The 21280-nt window shown below is 39.6% G+C and overlaps 1 protein-coding gene across 6 annotated transcripts in view; it reads left to right on the top strand.

The window, feature by feature from the left end:
• MTHFD2L (methylenetetrahydrofolate dehydrogenase (NADP+ dependent) 2 like) overlaps positions 1-21280 on the top strand; it is a 142633-nt gene that overhangs the window by 65859 nt on the left and 55494 nt on the right. For 5 of the 6 annotated variants that reach the window (XR_004628845.1, XM_034671688.1, XM_034671687.1 and 2 more), the window contains one exon: positions 2113-2205. Coding sequence is in view for 5 of the 6 variants with exons in the window: in XM_034671688.1 (XP_034527579.1) it covers positions 2113-2205 (93 nt within the window). In the remaining variant the exon portion in view is untranslated. Of the gene's footprint in view, positions 1-2112; positions 2206-4123; positions 4270-21280 lie in introns of those variants that run through there. The other variant, XM_034671690.1, reaches the window with a different exon arrangement.

The following is a 21280-nucleotide window of genomic DNA, read 5'->3' as shown; positions in this document are numbered from 1 at the left end:
TGCTTCTTCCTCTCCCACTCCCCCTGCTTGTGTTCCCTCTCTCGCTGGCTGTCTCTATCTCTGTCAAATAAATAAATAAAATCTTTAAAAAAAAAAAAAAAAAGAAAATAGGTGATCAGCAAACTTTCTCATCTTTGCCCTTCCCATTCTAATTTTGTTAGTTGTACCATTTCTCCATAATCAGAGCAAATAGCATTTACATTTTGTCTGTCACTCCAATCCTCATATTTTTTTAAGTCTTAGTTTTATGATTAAATATATCCCAAACTCTCCAATAGTCCTTTGCTATTTTCCTCAGGTATGTGATATTTAATTCATTAAAGTTAATGATTTAGCAAGTTCCTCAGGAAAAGCGCATGGGAACAATGTTGCCTGAGTTCTTACAATTTCAAAATTGTAACCTTTAATCTTGGAGGATGATTTGACTGGATGTAAAGTCCTTGCCTCCCAGTTTTCTTTACATGAATCTCTTGTAAATATTGCTCTGTTGTTTTCTGGAGTTGAATGTACAAATCTGAATTTTTTGCTCTAACCATTCTTTTCTTAATCTCTACAATCCAGCTATATTACTGAAATTTTTCTCAGTGTTGACCATTATGGGTCAATTTGTATGGATTCAAGTCTTTTTTCCTCAGGTTTTGTGACTTTACATTCTTAATTTTTAAATTTTTGGGATAATGTTTGGTCACAGTGTTCAACTTTTCCATTGCAACACTTTTTGTTGTTGTTGAGTGTATTGGTATGTTGGTAAATTCTTAAAAATTTGTTTTCCTTTTGTTTTTTCGTGGGCGGGCCATTTTAAAAATGTATTCTTTTATTTACTTAAAAATATAGTAAAATTCATTCTTTTGAGTGTATAGTTCCATGAATTTAGACAAATGCATATAGTCATGTTACTACCGCTGGAATTGGAACAGCTCCATCACACCCAGAATACTCCTGGGCTGGTTTTTAGATGGCATCCTTTTATTAATTCTGTGTCAAATCCTTTTTTTTTTTAAATTACTTATCATTGAATGAGTTGGATTTCTTGGATCTGCTATTCGCAGGGTCCTTCTGCTGAGGGTTGGGGAGGAGGTGCCGGGCAGTCCTCAGGTCCCTCCTTCACCACTGACACAGAGACTGCTTCCTGTTGAAATGGCTGCTCTGTGGCCATCTTATTCTCTGCATTTCTTTGCTGCCTTTCTTCCTCTGTGGTATATGCTAACTCTGCTGGTCCTGGGCAACTCTCACATATTTTTTGGAGTCTGTGGGAAATATGTCTTCTAGTTTTGCTAGAAATGGAGATCATGGGGTTTTTGTTCTTCTCATTAAATGTGTAGCATTTGTATGTTATCTAGGAGAAGAGAGAAGGCCGTGTCTCACACGGCTGTGTCCTCACCGGAAGTCCTTCCCCGACTCCCCTCCTCCCTGCCTCTTTCACTCCTCTTCCTTGGCTCACACTTGAAGCATGGCAAACCCCTCAGGCTGCTAACCTCTCTTATTCATACATCAGTTCCTTAAAGCCTGTATGAATACTTCCTATTATATCTTAGACTTCTTTGTCATTTCCTAAACATATAACTTCAAAATTAGTCCACTTTTTCCTGTTATTCTGTTGGCTCGGAATGCCCTTTCTTTCTTTCCCTGACTAGTATACCCTTGCTTATACTTTGAGACCTAAAAAAAGTATACTGCCTCCTTTAGGAACCCTTCCTAGAGACCCTCGAAAGAGGAAGCAGCTGTGCTCCCACAATACATTGCCCCATTTTGAGTGAACTTATCTTGCTGTTTTCAGTATTTATATACCTTCTTATCAGGCAAATAAGTATCCTCTGCATTTACACATTAATCTGTCCATACAGAACTTTCAAATGCTGCGTTTCTGGAACCTCACTTATAGCTCTCCTATGATGGTCAGCCCATACTTTCATTTGGTCTTAGTTGATTTTCTGCTGGTTAATTGAAGGTACAATATTCTGGGTCATCTAGGTTTTCTTATCTAGCTTTTGTTCTTAATTTCAAAGCAATTTCCCTACTCTTAGGATGTAACTGGATCTCCTCTAGAATTGAAGCGTTCATAAATTTTGAAGAAGCTCAGTAAGCATTAATGGAAGTTCTTTTCCATTCCAGGTGATGCAACGGTGACAATAGCTCACAGATACACTCCCAAAGAACAACTGAAGATCCATACTCAGCTGGCAGATGTTATCATAGTCGCTGCCGGTGAGTCTTTAGTGGCTGTTATTTGGTGGAATGTCCTCAGCACAGTAATTCCTGCCCTAATTGCTGACATGTCTGTAAAAACAGCTTCTTGGGAGAGTTAGGTGTACGTATGACTAACTTCCATCGACTGGATCCTGTCTCTTGGCAATTATTATATTGGCTTGTTGTGCCTACCTTAACATTTGTCACTTCATTATGGAAAACCCAAATAGCCTTTGGAATGACAGATTAAGCATAAGAACAAACATGCACATTGCCAGTTCCTTCACAGACGTGGTTGATTCTAAACCTGAATGACTTGCGGGGAGATGGGTAGGGAAATGCTCTTGAAAAGATAGCCAGGGGTAGCTCATGTAGGACCTTGGTAAGGACTTTGATATAAGCCAAGGACAGCTGAGAGCAGGAGATCAATGTGGCCTGGCTTATGGTTTTAAAAGAGTGCTTAAACTATGTCAGAGAGCCTGGACTCGAGAGGGGCGAGAGGAGCGAGAGGAGGAACAGAGAAGAGGTATTGGGTTTTCATTTACGGAATCTAGGATTTTTCCTAATTTGTTTTATATTCAAAATACAAAATAATTCTACCCTTTACTTCTCCCTTTACTCTTGCCATGTAGTATTTCTACATTGCAGACAATTCTGACTCTTCTTGCTTTATCCAAGGCTTGAATGAGAGCCCTTTTCATTTTGTTTATCAATTAGATGTTACTGGTAATTTCTAGACTTTACATTTGAATTGCTGGGTGGTTACAAGCTATAAAGGGAGAGTAGAAGTTCCAGAAGAAATTGAGTTTGATGAAGAGGATAATGATAGTCTAAATTAGTTTAGTTTACTTTCTTGTTCTGATATGGGCCCTTCTTGGTACTCAGAATATATATGGGATGACTCCAGGAAGAGTAATTTGCCTCCCGATAGAGTAAAAATACAAATATACCCTTTTCCAGAAATCTAGAGTAAGCTGGTACAGGTAACCACATTTCCAGTTTTTCTCAGAAGTTATATTCAGATGATATTAAATGCAAATTTTTAAATGGGATTGACAGAAGGAAGACAGGCGTGTTTAGAGAAGCAGTAAACTTTTTCAGACCCCAGATAACAGTAAGTGAAATACTGCTGCAGCAACTGATATATTTGCAGAAGACCGATATTAAACTGACTTCTTTTTAGAGACACTTGGATTCACATACGGAGTCAGAATTTGGTAAGTAGAGAGGTGTTTTTGATCCTCTTTGTTCATCTCAAACTTTAGACAGAATGAAATTTACATTATCTTTAAAAGGTGCTACTTGACTCTAATGTTAACAACTTGTAAAGAATATTTCTCCGCCGATCTTAGTTTCTATTTCTCAGTTATAATACTGAATGACTATTATCTTCTAGTGAGATAAAAATCCCTCAGTGTGCATTCATGCTTATGTTTTTCTTGTCGTGGGAAATGGCAGATAGGCGATCCTCTTTCAAGAACCACTGACATTCTCCTGTGATTAAAGCGAGCTTTCTGTCACAGTCATTATAGCCACCGCTGTCATCATCCTTCTGTGTCTCCTGTAGGCTCACTGTATGTAAAGGCCTAAATTGGCACAGAGTACTAAGTGTTAAAAAATAAGACGGGAAAAGAAAAAGGAAAACGAAGGTAGGGAATGGAAAGGAAGGACCGAGCTTTATGAAATTAACAGAATAGGAGCCAGGAAGTACTCAGGCCAGTGGGTGCAGAGCCAGTACTGAGGTTCTGTCTGGCAGCCATCCCAGTCAGGGCATCCTGTCACCACCAGAGGGCGCCAGGCAGGTGGCCGCTGTTGCAGACAGCCACACTCCATCCACACTCCAATGGAGTTTACCACACTCCATCCCGGTCCTGGCTGGAGGACATTTTGAATGACAGTAGTATGAACAGGCCTTGTGCCCTGCCTTGTATTCCAGCCCTGATGCCTGTAACTGGACACAAAGGTATGCTGAATGCTGGAAGACAGGCCGGTGGATGACCCTGCAGTGGTCCTGAAGAAATAAGTAAATATTTGGATAATGGGAAATTTGGGGGAAGAAAATTGAGAGTTTATAAGAAATAACTAAGGGTTTGGGGCGCCTGGGTGGCACAGCGGTTAAGCGTCTGCCTTCGGCTCAGGGCGTGACCCCGGCATTGTGGGATCGAGCCCCACATCAGGCTCCTGTGCTATGAGCCTGCTTCTTCCTCTCCCACTCCCCCTGCTTGTGTTCCCTCTCTCGCTGGCTGTCTCTATCTCTGTCAAATAAATAAATAAAATCTTAAAATAAAAAAAAAAGAAATAACTAAGGGTTGCTCATTTCCATGTCCTTACTAATCACCTAGAGAATTTAAGGGTAAAATATGTCGATATCGGTAAATAGCAGTGAAATTATAAAGAACGCATACATTAACATAAAAAAGAAATTCCATATCACCAGACAATAGGGCTGAAATCTTACTCAAATGAACCACATCTTGCATTCTGTGTGGGAAATAAACAAATACAATTAGCAGTGGGTATTAAAGAAGGAGATAGTGATCTAATGGCAGAGGTAGCTGGAACAGGGAGGGTTGGATCCTTGGCATAACTAGAATGTCAGCATATATGGAAGCAGTCCCATCAAGGAGTCAAGAAGAGTAGAAGGAGGAGTGGTGCGTGATGTATCAGAAAGATCGATAATGTCTGAGGTATGACAATGAAGAATGTAGTGATGAAATCCCGGAATGGGCTTGCAGAAGAAAAAAGTAAAAAAAGAAATCATTGTGTGAAGATCCTGAGGCATGAATAAAATTAGCTTATGTTAATATTCATTTTACCCCTCCAGTTTCTCAAATTCCCATGGTCCTATCCTTACAGGTTTAACTATGTATCGCTTCTTTTTTTTTTAAAACATCTCCCTGCACATTCAGGATTTAGATTAATTTAGAAGCTCAAAGCTGAAAATCTGATCCTGACAAACTATGCATTTAGAAATAAGAAACTTCAAGCCTCTCCTCAAAACTACTCTCTGAGCTCACAGAGAGAATTAATCTGTTTCTGGGGCGCTTTACTGTACCGTATATGGCCCTTAACATTTGTCCATCACCTTCACTAGACTGCTGCAGGGACGGGATTGGTGGTGTGTGTGTGTGTGTGTGTGTGTGTGTTTAACGTGGTATGTAAGTGCTTCAAACAACATCTGACACATAGTGAGTACTCAATTAATGTGTGTTGTATTCATTTTGAAATTACCACTGGAGCAAGGACTTCAAATTGATACAAATTTAGGTGATGAATTTTTAAGCATATAATTTTATAAAAATGGAATCGTTCTAGTTATTGGTTGATTCACATAGTGGTAGCATCTTTTGGTAACTACTAAACATTCCTAGTTTGTCATTGTAAAGTAAGTTGAAAAAGTCATAAAGGTGAAAGATTTGTTCATACAAGAGGAGTTTGTATCATTAAGTGGCTGATTGAACTGATTTGATTTGAAATAACAAGGTTAGGAAATTCTGAGCAGGGTGACGAAAGAGACTGTTACAGACATCTAAAATATAGTACGACTATTAAAGAGTTGAATTGAAAGCAGTGGTTTAAGGGAAGGCTGTGTTGGCTTCGTGTGAGGCTGGTGATAAAGAAGGGAAAGCTAGCCAGAATAGGGCACCAGTGCTAATGCTGTGGGAGAGCTAGGTTCTTGTCCCATGGAGTTGAAGAATGACTCCCAAGGAGAAAGGAGAGTGAGTAAAGCGACAGAGTTTTATTAAGCAAGGATACAGAAAAAGCTTTTTACAGTGAGGGGGTCCTGACAAGGTTGCCACTGAAGGCTTTTAGGGATGGTCTTTTATAGAAAGCTAACCAGGGAACTTAAATCTCTTTGACGTCTCTATTGATAGCGCCATTGAGTAAGGACTAGTGATAACACTTTCAATGGCTTACTTCCTTTTTAGGGTCCGGTCATTCTTGGTTGGTCACAAGTAGCTATTATATATAACAAACCCCCACCTCTGACACCTAGGGCAGCGGTCTGGTTTGTTCCCTTATCTCCGGTTTCCTTTCATCGCCTGCATTTTTGAATTTTGTGAGCCTGATCCCGTGGCCCCCTACCTATCTCTCCCTGCCTAGCCCCGGCTGTCCCATACTCACTAAGAGTGTAAGAAGACCCTTTGATTCACTTCTATCTCATGTTTCCAGGACACCGGGGGAAATCCTAAGTCTGTAAAAGTTCTAGGAATCTTCATTATTCAAGCAGGATTGGCAGGTTTTTTCCAGACACTGTCTGAAGACCCTCTGCCAGTATGAGTAAACTGTGGAACTAGCTTCATTCAGAAGATGAGCTGCTGAGTCAATGCCGCTTGCATATTAACCTGTGGATACAGAGTGTCATAGTTGGTGAAAGCTGGCATTCTGTCCACTAAGCCATCCCCTCCAGCAGGATGAACTTTACAGTCGTAACTCTAGCGTCTCTATTGCAACACTTTTAATGATAGACACTGTAATATAAAACAGGATAAATAGACAATTCAGTAGAGTAATTTGGAGTATTCATACTTACTCGTCATAAAATAAAGGTGACCAACCAACTTCTTTTCACGACTTCTCCCATCATATCATCAACTTTTGGGTACACTCCCATCAAACATCATCATAGGTTCTCAATAGAGTTTTCCTTCTGGTAGATTTCCTCTTCCTTGGAGTGGAATGCCAGGACATTGAGAAATACCCAGGGGTGGGGCCTGGAAATCGTCTGTTCCACCGTCCACAGCTCACGCAACTCGGGAGTGGAACTTACTCCCTTACAGCCCTGGGTGCTTCCCAAGTAGATGCCAGCACATTTCATGGTTTCACGAATGCTATTGTTCTTTGCATATCCTATTTCTTATTTTTCATCTTGCCCCTTTGGCCTCTGTTTCTCCACTTAGAAGTCCTTCCTGCCCTCCTAAATATGTCATTTGTCTCCATTTTATCCGTTATAGAGTAGCGTAAATGCATAGGCCTTGCTAGAGTCAGAGTCCCAGAATTTAAATTCCAAGTCTGCCACTCGCTCATTGTGTAACCTTGGTCAAGTCATCCCGTCTCTGAGCCTCAGTCTCTTTGATGTGAAGAGTAATAATCTCTAACATAGTATTGTTAAGCCAGCCAGTCTAGGCAAAGAACATGGTACAGTGCCTAGCATATTGCAAATACTCAATAAATGGTATATGCTAATATGTTATATGTTAGTCCTTAGGCCATTGCACCTGAATTTAAACAAAAATTTAGAAACAATAAACCAGTTGATTATTAACCTACATCTTCAATGTAACTAAAGGAATATATATAGTTTTGGTCACTTTTCTACTAACATAGTATCAAAGTCGACTGGTCATCATAAACATAAATAAATAAATAAAGGACGTGACTTACAGATAAGAGACCAACTTCATAAAAGCTTTATTTATTTATTTATTTTAAAGATTTTATTTATTTATTTGACAAAGATAGAGACAGCCACCGAGAGAGGGAACACAAGCAGGGGGAGTGGGAGAGGAAGAGGCAGGCTTCCAGTGGAGGAGCCCGATGCGGGGTTCGATCCCAGAACCCTGGGATCATGCCCTGAGCCGAAGGCAGACGCTTAATGACTGAGCCACCCGAGCGCCCCAGAAAGCTTTATTTTAACTTAAGATTTGTGGCTTCTCAGGATGACACCCGCTTTTGCTCACAGCTGTGTATTTTGTTGTCCCTGGATGAGTTCCTGGTTGCCTCTCTCTCTTTTGAAGCAATCTGACTTTGTGAGGGGTAGGGAAGGGAGAGGTACTTAGGTGAAGGGGTTTGTTCTCACAGCCCTTTTCTCACCGCCTCATTCTCCCTCTCCCTCTCTCTACCTCCTCCCCCTCTCCCAGTGTAGCCCCCACAGTCCATCCCCAGAGCCTCCCCAGATCTGTAACAAATAGGCTTCATCCGTGTATGAGAAGGTGCTTACCTGTTGGTTATTCTCCTGACTAACCCTACCGTAAAAACCTGGCAAACATGCACAGTAAGCCAGCCAAAGCCAACGACAGGTAACAGTTTGATCCTGGGCCTTCCACTATTTTATAATTACATGTAAATAGACATATTTACACATTTCTTTTCACCCTGCATGGACTCTTTGCGTTTTATGGCTCCATGCTGTGTACCTTTCCTCATAAAATGCATTCTTCTAAAGCGTGGTCTCTACTGACTTCGTAGTATTCTGTGCTGTATATATAATTTATTTATTCAGTTCCTGATGGTTGGACATTTAGGTTGTTCCCAGTTTTTTACTATTATAAACATTGCAGTAAACAACTGTGGACATCTTTGTAAACACCCATGATTATTTGCACAAGGAGCCTATAATATTTATTAGATTGGTCTTTAGTTCTTTATTTGCTGATGAAAACTTACTTATATTCTCAAAAACAAAACTGATATTTAAAGCTTTGTGCTTAACACATGTCGGGCTCCCTGCTTGTCAGTCTGCTTCTCCCTCGGCCCCTCCCCCCACTTGTTCTCTCTCCCTCTCTCTTTCTGTCTCTCAAATAAATAAAATCTTAAGAAAAAAAAAAGACTCTCTTTCTCCCTCCCTCTGGTCCTCCCCCCTCCCTCGGAATGAATAAAATCTTTAAAAAAATTTAAAAAGTAAGGAGGATCTGGGTGTAAATTGAGTGTTAATCTTAAAAATCACATTTAATTCTCTAGGCTGCATTTTCAACTATTGTAAAAAGGTACGGGCTGCTGTAAGAATTAAGAGCCTAGCACCTAATCTGTATGAAATAAATGTAGTTTCCCTTCCCTTCAGTCTGACATTGTATTGTGACTAAAATTACAATATGTTTTAAATGAAAATATATGAAAATTTGTCATCTAGCACCAAAAGGCTTATTCAAGTTGCCAATAATTGGGTATGTAGACTGTAAAATGTGTGTATGAACTTGTGCATTTGTCCTTGATTCGTGTTAACCTCAAATAAGCAAAAATATCCCCCCCCAGTTGAGCACCTAAGAAGCATCCCAGAGCTTTATTTCTTTTCCTTAACTTTACATATATATATATATTTTTTTCCTTTACTTGTTATGATTGCACGGGCTTGTGAAAAAGAGGTTCCAATCTTTTTGTCACCAAGTGTTTTTACTTGATATCATTATGTGGGAAGCAGAGACTGATTTTTTTCTTTGGAGTGTCTTCTCTTTGCACATATATCTATTTCCTTTCTTGAGTAGAACAAGTGTTCAACAGCAGTATCCAAGAGAACTTCAGTAAAGAGAAATTAGACCAAAGATCTCTCTTTTTATGGGGAAACATAGATTTCCTTTGAAATATATTTTAAATTGTTTAATGATATGTTAATTATGGCTAATTCTACTTGGTTGCATATGTGTGTATCACAGGGAGGAAGAACCCTTTCAAGATTATGTCTCTAGCCATTGGCATTATCTTTGCGATGTTTTTATGGCTAGGTCTTTAAAATTTTACATGACAAAATATTAAAAATGCACATAAAAGTGAGCCAAAGAATAATGTTACCACCTACACACCTACCAACCAGATTTGTCAAATCTGAATATCATTATAGATGTTTTTAATTTCTACATGCTGTACATCTCTGCAAACTTGTTTTGTACTGATTAACATTACATTTTAGAGATTTGTTTATGCAGATCCATTTAGCACTAGGTGTATGATACTCCGCTGACTGAGTGTCCATGTTCTGTTGATAGATGCACGTGTCATTTCTCATTTACTGCTATTATAAACAGTGTTGTAGTGTGAGTGATATTTCACCAGATATTAGTTTTGCTACTACTTATAGTAGGCCCTACATCAGGTGCTGGAAAACAAAGATACATAAAATATAGTTCCAGCTCTTGAGAAGTTCAGAGTCTAACAGAGAAGATGAGGTACAAACCAATTAGTGTAATATGGCTCACTAATAGTGTTAGAGGGGTGTGTGTGTGTGTGTGTGGCTATCTATCCATCATCTAGAAAAAGGGAAATTGAAAGAGAGACAGAGAGACAGAAACCAAGAAGGATGAAGACAGAGAAAGAGAAACAGAGACAGAGACCAAGAGAGAGGGAGACTGAGACCAAGAGAGATATATAGAGAGAGACCAAGAAGGATGGAGACACACCCAGGGGGAGAGAGAGAGGCAGACAGAGACGGAGACCAAGAGAGACAGAGAGCAAGCACCATGGAGGAGGGATGACCGTGTCATTGCTTCTGAAGATGAAATGGCAGAGCTGGGTCCCAACCCATAGAAGGGACAGAGAGTCACTGGGCAGAATCCAAAGGAAGGGGACTTCCAGCAGCTTTTAGTTGTAAAACACCATGCATGTATCAAAGAAAATATTAGACACCTGTCAAAGTGATCGATGCCGTCTGTGGGTGGTGAATGATGAAGCTGAGTCTTTAGGAAAGGCCAGACAGCAGAAGAAATGAAGAGATTTGGATTTTATCCTATAGGCCAGGGGCAACTTTTAAATAGTTTACAAGCATTGGAATAGCATATCATGTTTAAATTCTAGAAGGGCTACTCTGGCAGCCTCTGGGCAGGGATGACGCAGGAAGCAGGCCTGACATGGCACTAAATACAGGGGGAGCTGAAAGTGAGATGGAGAAACAGAAAGTAGACTGGAAAGACTTTCTGGCTTTGCATCCTGGGTGGGTGGTGTGAGCACGGACAAGGAAGAGCTCATAGAAAGGAAGCAGGTGTGGGAGGAGTCGAAGATGGGTGGGTACAAATTCTGAAGTGTAACAAAATAATAAAAGAGGAGACGTGGAATGGAAAAACAGGACCTACATGAGATATGTGATGGGTATGGAATAGTGAAAATTACAAGGACAGCATCGAGGGGACAGCGTTGAAGTGACTCCCATGGCACTGCGACCTCCAGTAGCCAGGACCATGTCTTATTTAGCTGTGTATTTTTGTAAGAACGTGGCACTGGGGACTAGAACACTCACTGCTGAATGAGTACGCGCCCTTCTTCAGAACGCAGGTGCTTATCTTGGTTTCAAGCTTATTTTCTAGAAGTTGAGGAGAGACTTCATAAAAGCAGATGATCTCTTTCACGTCCATTCAGCCTTAGACTCTCCTCCATACCTTGTTTGGGGCTGTTCCACTTCATGAAGGCTTAATATGGCATTGCGTCAACATCATTGACTCAGAGCTCGCACCTGCAGGGTTCGGAGGGAAGGCAGGGAGGCGGCAGAGAAACACCAGAGAGACGATGACTGTCTTCAGGGAAAGAACAGGAAAATAGCCTAGCTCTCCTTTCTAGTGTGGGTAAGAAGGTGAGCCGTCCTTTGGTGAAGTCATCATGCCTGCGGTGGACTCACAGCATGCGGTGCTTTGGGATGTCTCTCCCAAACGTGTGTTGACTGGCAGGAAGTGAGATGATTTCCTTAGATCTGTAGCCAGTCATTATTAGTTGTGGCCTTGCAATAACATCCCCTCATCTCGTTAAACTTCAGGAAAATTGAAAATTAAAAAAAGAAAATCCAAGGATCAAAATGTCCCATATCAACACTTGTGTAATAATCCGCACAGAGGCGGTGTTTGAAATGTGCGGTGGAGACTCTGCACCTGGCTACCTGCTTTAGGTGTGGCTCTGGCTGTGAAGGGGAGCGATGAGAAGTAAGGAACCAGTGTGTCGGCACAGATCTCCTCTGGCAGCTTTCTATGAAAGTCCTTTCTTTTTACCCCTTCATGTAGTCAGAGAAAGGGTTCTGGCTCTTCATCTTACACTTAAGTGCATTTCCCCCAAATGGATTCCTGATTTGGCTAATTAATAATTGCTTATTATAGAATGACTTACCTTTGTTACAAAACCCGAGGATTAATGACTACTCTGCATGAATGTGGGCTTTATGACTGTGGTTGGAACAAATTCAAATAAGTCATAGTTCTTCTCTGAGTGTAGATTGCAGGCAATTCAATCTTAGTAGCCTAATATGTGCCCTTTAAATTGAGATAGTGATCAATATCAGGTATCAGATATTTCACTGCAAAAAAAGGCAGGTGCACTTCAATAATCTTTCTATTGAGTTTCTATTGTATTTCATAATTCACACTTAGGCTTATTTTTAAAATAACCAGGATGATTCCTTTTCTTTAGAAAATAACACACACATACATGCGTGCATGCACACGGCGCATAGACACACACACAACAAAGGATATATTATTTTTTTAAAAAGATTTTACTTTTTTATTTGACAGAGAGGGAGAGAGAGAGGGGGAGGGAAGGAGAGAGAGCACAAGCAAGGGAGAAGCAGACTCCCCACTGAGCAGGGATCCCGACACGGCTAGATCCCAGAACCCTAGGATCATGACCTGAGCCGAAGGCAGACGTTTAACTGACTGAGCCACGCAGGCGCCCCCAAAGGATACATTATAATATACATTCTTCTCAGGGTAGTTGGTCAGGATATTTGTGATAAAATAACGTGGCATACCATGTCAGAATGAATGAGAATTGCTTCTTGTATGCTAACAGTTCTTTTAGGTCACTAAGATATCACTCCAAATTTACTTTATTTGAATAAAAAACTATTTGAAGGAGTTTCCCCTTCTATGATAAATTTTCCGACTTTTTAGTGGAAGCTCTGCGGAGTACTGGATGGCTTGAAGAGAATTCAGAAAATGGCATTAGTTTACTATGAGGACTAGATTAGATAGTAAACTGGAGTAAATTTCTTCAAATACAAGTAAATACATTTACAAACTTGTTTTGAATATAAGTTTGTGAACAGACATTATCTCAGTTCCTAAAATACTGCATGTAGGAATTTATCCTGAAGAGAATTGTAGGGGCACCTGGGTGGTTCAGTTGGTTAAGTATCTGACTTGGGCTCACATCATGATCCCAGGGTTCTGGGATTAGAGCCCCCACATCAGGCTTCCTGCTCAGTGGGGTGTCTGCTGCTTCCTCTCCCTTTCCCTCTGTCCCTCCCCCCACTCATGTGCACACAGTCTCTCTCTCAAACAAATAAATAACATCTTTAGAAAAAAAAGAATTGCAAGGAGGTTTACAGAGACGATATTCAAAGATATCCATCACTGATTCATTGATGATAGCAAAAAGGTGGGAACAGCCTGAACATCCAGCAACATGGGGACATTTACTGTGAACAATGGTGTAGTTCTAAAAAGGAGTTCTTATGGCCAGTCGTGTTTGAAAATAGTCATATTAGGTTGCGTCTCTGTTGGAAATCCAAATAGGAACACACACACACACACACACACACACACACACACACACACACACTGACAAACAGAAAAACAAAGAGGGAAGAAAAAATACAACTTGAGAGGAGTAGTTACTTCTGGCTAATGGGTAATAGATGATAGATAAATGTTGATTCCTTCTTCATCTTCCTCTGAATTCTCCAAGTAAATTCTCGAGAGGTATTTATTTCATAATTATGAAACGAAACAAAAAATATTAAGATGACTCATTCCCTATTCCTGGCAAGATTTGCCTGCTGTCCATTTGTCTTCTGAGGTTGTTGACCTTTTACTACGGAGGAGGAGCGAAGGAGCGAAGGAGCGTGGGAGAGGTTTACTAAATGGAGATGGCTCAGCTCCTATCAGGCGCTACATATACTAATTAAATGGCTTTTCTTGGGAGAAAAGACGGAATGAAAAGAGATGTGACTGGATGAATTATATGGGGTGTAAATTACATCTCCAGAAAACCTATTTTGAAAAGAAAGATGGGAAACGGGAAGACCTAGGGATGCCGAAACTGAGGGTAATTGTGGCTTTTGAGTTCATTTTGAAAAATAGAGTAGAAAGAAGTCATCTAGATTGCAGTTAGCACCAAGAGGACGGAGTGGGGCAAGAATATGAGGGAAAGAGATAGGAAAGGGAAATCTCTCCCTGCTCTCCTTTGAGTTCCTGGCCTCCACCTTTGCCCGTTTATCTGGAACATTCCTTGTTGCTGAAGCTCTTCTTGCCTCACGCCCCAGGGGCTGCACATGTGTCCTTAATGCCTCCTTCTGCTACAGTCAGCTGAGGGCAAATCCAGATTTGAATTGTGGCAAGCTTTGTAAGAAATAGGAGCACATTCAATTTTTTTTTGTCCTTACGTAAATATTTTAAACATTAGGAAAACCTATTTAATTTCAAATTTGTCTGATTTATCTCCAGCACTAGCTAGTTCTTGATGTCTCTTAAAAAGCATGTACAGGAATATTAACAAATTTTTTTTCTATAACATTAAATAATTAACACATTCTCATTTCTGAATATGAGATTTTTTTTAATGTAGTGATTATCAAACAGATTTAAAATAATCTTTGAATAGAGAGTTTTCGGGATAGGCACTTTGTTTTTTTATTTATTTAAATATCAGTGTTCCTAATATTTATTTTTATTACTTTTTTTAAGATTTTATTTTTAAGTCATCTCACCCAACAAATATACCCAACGTGGGGCTTGAACTTACAACCCCAAGATCAAGAGTCACGAGTTCTACCATCTGAACCAGCCACGTTCCCTAATATTCATAATATTTATCTTAATACTAATAATGACAAGTATTTATTAAGCATTTCTGAAACATTATGTTATTTAAATCTCACAGCATCCCTAGGAGGTCAGTAAGGTTACTATCCTTATATAATAGATGCATACAGTTAAGGCTGAAAGTGAATTGATTTGTCCGTGGTCATATAATGAAGGGCTGAACGAGGACTGCGAACCATATCTTACTCTAGAGCCTCCAATCTTGATTTTTCGTTCTGCTTTTGGCTGTTCCTGCCATGATTTTGGGAAGTGGGATGTGCTTTTATCTTGCTTATCGCTTTATCTTACGTGCAAGTGTTATAATAATTGAAAGAGCAGGCATCAAGCAGGCGTAACTGTTTCTCAAGAAGTTATGTTGGTCACACTCCACATTTTATTAGTAACACTTTTTAATAAACCAAAGGAACATATTTAAGGAAGACAAAAAACTAGCATGAGTTTAAATTTGCAAAGCTTGCAGAGTTGTGACTACCGGTCTCTAACTCTGCCAGTAAACAGCATTTCACATTGATGTATTCAGGTAGCACAAGAACTTGGCGTTGTCCTCAGCTGAGTACGGTATCACTCTGTCTTTATTCTAGTTCTGCTTGTCTAAAACACAGCCTACCATGTATGTCCTTCTCATAGTGTGTGGCCGTGACAAAGCGCATCTTGTCACACAGTGATGCTGACATTCTTGAGGAATTAATAATCTGTTTTAAAAAAGGCATAATTATCCCTTCATCTTCATTGTTTTTGGTCATAGACCCATAGTTGTTTCTAGCAAAATACGTGTTTCAGTTGGAAAAACTGAAGCTTCTGGGACATTTTTTAAATATGACTTTGATGGCTAACGATTTAATTTATAAATCAAATCAAGATTTTTTTTAGCCTATTGTTTATTTTTACATATTCATTAACTATTTTCTTATCATCAGATGTGTCTCATTAGGGATTCTGGTCTATAAACTCTAGATGGAAACTAGTTGGTACTCTGTTAACCCTGGAATAATTACATAAAGGAAAGAAAGCTCCCCCCCCAAACCCTCAAAAAGACAAAAAGATAATGATTCACTAATTATGACACTGGTTTCCCGGAATTAGCTGGAGATCATAGTCACATAACAGGTAAAATCAGGGCAATTTTAGTTCATTTATATGTGATCCCTTCAGCTCAATTTGTTTTTTACCTTACAGTAATAGCTAGAGGTATTCATAAATTAAATTGCTGAAATTGCCAAAAGGAGACTAACAATGACATTTACTTGTGAAAATTAATTATACCTTGGTTTTTGGGGGTTTTTTTTTTTGAGAAAGAAGAGGTTTGAAGTGACTGATACAAAAAGATGGACATTTTTGTTACATAGAAAGAAGGTCACTTGCAGTAACTTAATGTTAGTAAAACTGTGTATGATGCAAGATTCATACTGTGTTTGAGATCTTAATTAGAAAACTGAGAAGCCAAAGGCAATTGTCATTCATCAAATGCTACTATATGCCAATCACCATGCTCTGTGTCTTCCTCTATTTACTTTTACAGCAAACCTAGGCCAAGGGGTAGGAAGTGTTATTGTGTTTATTTTTGTAAATGTGGGATATAATCTTACGATTAGTGTAAGATCACACGATTTATAGTTGTCAAGTTGAAGATCCGTTTGCCTCCAGAGTCCAAGTTTTTTCCAGTGAGTCAGATTGCAAGCTTGTACAGACCAAATAGCAAAGCTGCCTACCCTATGGGGGAACTCCTAATTCCCAATGTAGAGTTGTCCATATCATTGTTTTCCCACGTGAAGAATTACTCAGACCTTACTCAGTCCTGTCATGCCACACAGAGCAGAATAAAACTGGTACACATCCATGCTTCCCCCTGGAATTTGGGATTTGGAACTCCTGGAATTTCTGTTCACTTCTCTTTGCTCCTGTTATCCTTGCTCCTGCGGCCAGGTCAGACACCCCAAGACCTGCAGAGGCACTTAGAGCTGTCTCGAACCTTCTTGGTCCTTCTCTGTAGCACTGCAGTGCCAGCCAAGCCAATTAAATTATAAGGCACAAATGAGAGGAACTACTCAGGGTTCACTGTCCTCTTGGAGGCTCTTTCTTCTGCACTAGCAAGAAAAAAGAAACTTATCTCACAAAGAATACTTCAAATTCATTGGTCAGAATACTAAGGATTTAACTGTTATCTGAAGATGTCCAATATGCTATTACTGAACTGGATTCAATTGCCTTCTCATATTAACTCCTCTTCACCAAGCACAAATATACAAGACAGAAGCCTTGATGATTCTCCTATTTTCCTATAGGACTCTTTTCCTTTTGTCTTTCTCCCAATTAGATTAATGTGCCACCTCTAAGGATTGACACATCAAGCTGGTCTAAAGCTACACTCTAACTCCCTTCCTTTCTCAACCCCACACCTTTGTTGAGCACCTGGTAGTGTCAGGAACTGTGTTAAGTGCTGGTTGTACAATGAGACTTACTTAGTTTTGACCCTCATGGAGCTTATGGTCTAAACAGCTATTAATCAAGTAACAACATGCAAATGTAATGGCGGAATTTGAAAATTGGTGAGGAAGTGCAGGGCCACAGATGCATATATAGAGAGAGACTTGACCTTCTATCAGGATTGGTGGGGCCCCAGAAGACCCCCCCAGAGGAAGTGGTTGTTTGCCTGCCATACGCTTTTCAAGGGTTTGTAAATAATCGGCAAGACCTTTGCAGTTTTCTTTCCCTTTACGACTTTTAACGAGACACCTTGCATATAGCTGGTATATTTTTATGACAGTGCATTTCAGTTTTACAAGTCTGTTTCACACAGTGCATTCGAGTTCCCTGAAGACAGGGGCTCCGTCAGTGATCCTTGAACTTGAAAATGTCAGCGGACTGCCTCCTGACACTCCTGTGAGACCTCGTGGGGAGGGTTCGTGATGGCAGGACACGAACTCTACCAGAAAGTCGAAGCTTTCTCAAACCTACTTTTGTGGATTTTGTTCACTTTTTAAAAATATGCATTGGCCTTTTTGGGTATTTAGTGTTATTTTGTTTGCTTTTAATGAGCATTTTTTTTTTAAACATAAAAGCTATTCCTGTGATTTCCCTGCTTTCATTTCAGGCCTCTTCAGAGTTCCATGCCCTGCATATTTTTGGTGTTTCCCAATGAATATGAGTGTGTTGCCCTTATTTTTTGTTTGGTTCTTAGATTGCAAAGCATGTTATAAACAACTAGCAATCCTCCCAAAACAAAGCTGTAGGCAAGGTAACAGCCACGCATTAAATCCCTGAGAGAACAGAGAACTTTCTTCACTCTCTCAGAGTGCCCCTTCTTTCCTGACTTTGGCTTGTACACTGAGCTCATCTATGGAGGTGGACTCAGTGAGGTTTGGCCTTAATCATTGTTTAATAATATTGTTTTTATGCTTTATGGAGGACCGAAATTAGAAATAACACCATTCAGTTTGTTGATAGGTGTGACAGAACAATCTTCTTGTTACTATTTGTTCCAACGGTTGTTATGTGATTATATGTTCAAGGCCACTCCTTATTTGTGGGGGGTGGGGTCTCAAGTGAAGAGTGAGTTCATTCATTATATTTATCACAGTCTTTCCAATCTGCTGGGAAGTGGTATGATCTTTAGACCAGAAAGATGGATGAGTGGGGAGGTCTGTGCCAACTAGTAGAGATAGATCCTTCTATTGGCTTTTGAAGGAAATGAATCAGAGTGCTCAATGGTCTGCTTTCATCAGTGGGAAGGAAGATACCAAAGCAAAGACTGGTAGTGGGTAAAAAAGGCACCTGGGTGCGTTGTGGTAGATATGTGCTAGCTCTCTGGGTTAGGCTATAGTTTGATTGTAGTCAAACTTAGAATATTGCAGAAGCAATGTTTTCACTATAAGCTTTGACAGCTTCCCAGTACTAACTTTTTTTTGTCTCATGAGATCAATGGTGATATTAACAGATATGATTTTTTAAATTATATTATGATAGGTGGTAGCATTTGGAACATCTGCATAACTCAGTGAAGAGATGTTTTCCAAATAAGCAATGCATGATGCCACCAAATCCATTCAAAATGTAAGATAGACCAATATTGGACTTTACTATTACAGAATATGGACAGCTTATTGAAATGGCTTCAGATTCCACGTTGCAGCTAATCTTTGAGATATTATTGCTTGTCGAGTTTTTGTGTAGATACAGAGAAAGATAACCACAATTATCTTCAAAGGCTGTTACAACACTTCTTCCTTTTCCAACTACATATGTGTATGCTGCTGGAGGCAGAAGCAGAGATGAGAATCCAACTGTCTTCTACTGGCTGAACATTAAAAGATTATCAAAATTATAAAACAGTGCCTCTCTTCCTACTAATTTTTTTGTTTTGTTATTTTAATTTTTTTGTATAGTTATTTTAATTAAATTGTTTTTTATTTTAACATGTAATAGGTTTTTAATTTTTTTTCCAAAGAATTAAATAGATATTTAAACAATCTATCAGTTTTAATTGTTTATATGATAAAATCAGTGGATATAAGTTGCATAAGCAAAGCTGTTTTGGGTCTTCAATAATTTTTAAGAACGTAAAGTGGTCTTGAAACCAAAACGTTTCTTAAATGACCTATTTGCATAGTAACACTCTTTTTCATTCATGTCTCTACTCAAATGGCATATGTTTAGAGAGGCCTATCTAAAAATAGCAGCCTTTTATTTTTCTTTCTGGCACTTACCATTATCAGACATTGTATTATGTATCTATTTTTTTTATTAGCTATCTTCTCAATGAAAATGTAGGCTCTGTTAAGAAAGAGATTGTTGTCTGTTTGGCCCATTACCTTATTTCCTTCACATAGTGACTATTCAGCGAAGAGTTGGAATAATGAAAATATTTCCTATGTGGATATTTTCTCTGCAGTGCTAAAGCTTTAGAGATTCCGTGTGGAATTCTTTTTAATTATGCCTCACACTTTGGCTATTATTTTTGAGTCTCTCATGGGTTTTCATACCACCCAACACAGCCTGTGAGCTTTCACACGGTGTTCCCCAGCACCCTCTCCCCATAACACATTCATATGGGTTTCAGGTTCCATATTTCCTGCCACGAACAGCTGTCACCATGGCTGGACACAGTCTCTTCACTACACACCCCATCCTAGGTGTGCTGGAGCCCTCAGGTAGAACTGCATGAAGTCCTATTGCAAAATGGGAAAGAACGCCCCTTTGCGGTATTCTCTCTTAAAGGAGCATAAAACATGCTCTAGAATTTTTAAGGAAAGAGCCCTTGGCGTTGTTTATTTGTGACTTCTCCCTCTCCAGTGACCCTGAATGGACCCTGTGGGGGAATGTGGACCCCAATCTGAGTTAAGAACACTCACATCTATTTAGACTCTCTCTCCCCTAACAATAAGTACTGTGCTGGTGTAAGCTTGTCACATACACCTGACTTCCTTCTTTAGAGCAGGATCTCAACCTTGGCTACATGTTTGAATCAGTTGAGGAACTTCAAAATGCCGGTGCCTAATGTCCCACCCACAGAAGTTCCCAATTAGTTGATCTGGGATGCAGCCTAATCAGTGAGAGTATTCAAGCTTCCCCAATGATTCTAATGTGCAGACCTAGGTGTTGTCCCTCAGAGACTCCTCAGTCCTCCCCACAGGGACTTCTGTCATGCCCGTCCTTCCAGATCATGGCATACACCCCACCGTAATTTTTTCCAAGAATTGAATGTCCCGTAAAACTATGCTCTTTCTGATTTTTTCAATGAAGGAATAAGTCTCTCGTAAATTCAGGATGTGTCTGAACTGGAATGTGATCAATTGAATGAAAATCAGCCTTTCTCCTCTCCTAAGTGCACAGTGGGAAATAAAATATCTTCTCTATCGTTTGGTGGTTGTACTTAGACTCCTGCTCTGTCTCTAGTTGTTGCCCTCAGTTTGCTTCCTAGACTGACAATCTCAAACTCTTTTCAGTTTCCTTAAACCTATGAAGTTACTTGGAAGTCCATATTTGTTTGTAGAGTTGGGTTCCAGTGTTTAGAACAGCTTTTCTTACCCTTTTACCTTACACATTTCAAGGCCCCTCAGAATCATCAGAAACAAGCCTTCACCACCACAAGCCGGGTTAGTCGTGCCCTCCCTGATTGATACCCCTCCTCATCCTATACATTTCTACATCACGGGCCATATTCTGTTATAATTGTCTGACTCTCTTGTTTGATCATGAACTCCCAAAAACAGACCATGTATTTTTTTTAATTTTTGCACTGTCAATACCCACACAGAGCATAAAGCATAATAGACCATCAATAAATGTCTGTTAGAGGGAAGCACCTTGTTAGTGCTGCCAAGCTTACCCTTTGTGGTTTTTCTCTCCCCTCTCTCAAGCCTCATTTCTCAACTAAAAGATGAGGATTAAGGGTAATAAGTAGGGGGATGTGAAAAAAATTTTATGATATTATCTAAAATAAAGAATAGTTTCTTGAAAAAAAAATAAGTGCCTGTTAAGCAGATGAATGGACAGATGGATAAGTGTATTATATGTTGGGAAAAGTTAGTTAGTGAATATTTTATGAACTATTTATATTTGAAGTGTTCTTAAGGGGTAGATAT

Source organism: Ailuropoda melanoleuca, chromosome 11, assembly GCF_002007445.2.
Source record: "Ailuropoda melanoleuca isolate Jingjing chromosome 11, ASM200744v2, whole genome shotgun sequence".
NCBI lineage: Eukaryota > Metazoa > Chordata > Mammalia > Carnivora > Ursidae > Ailuropoda > Ailuropoda melanoleuca.
Note: the sequence above shows the minus strand (reverse complement) of the source record. Positions and strands in the feature narration are given on the sequence as shown.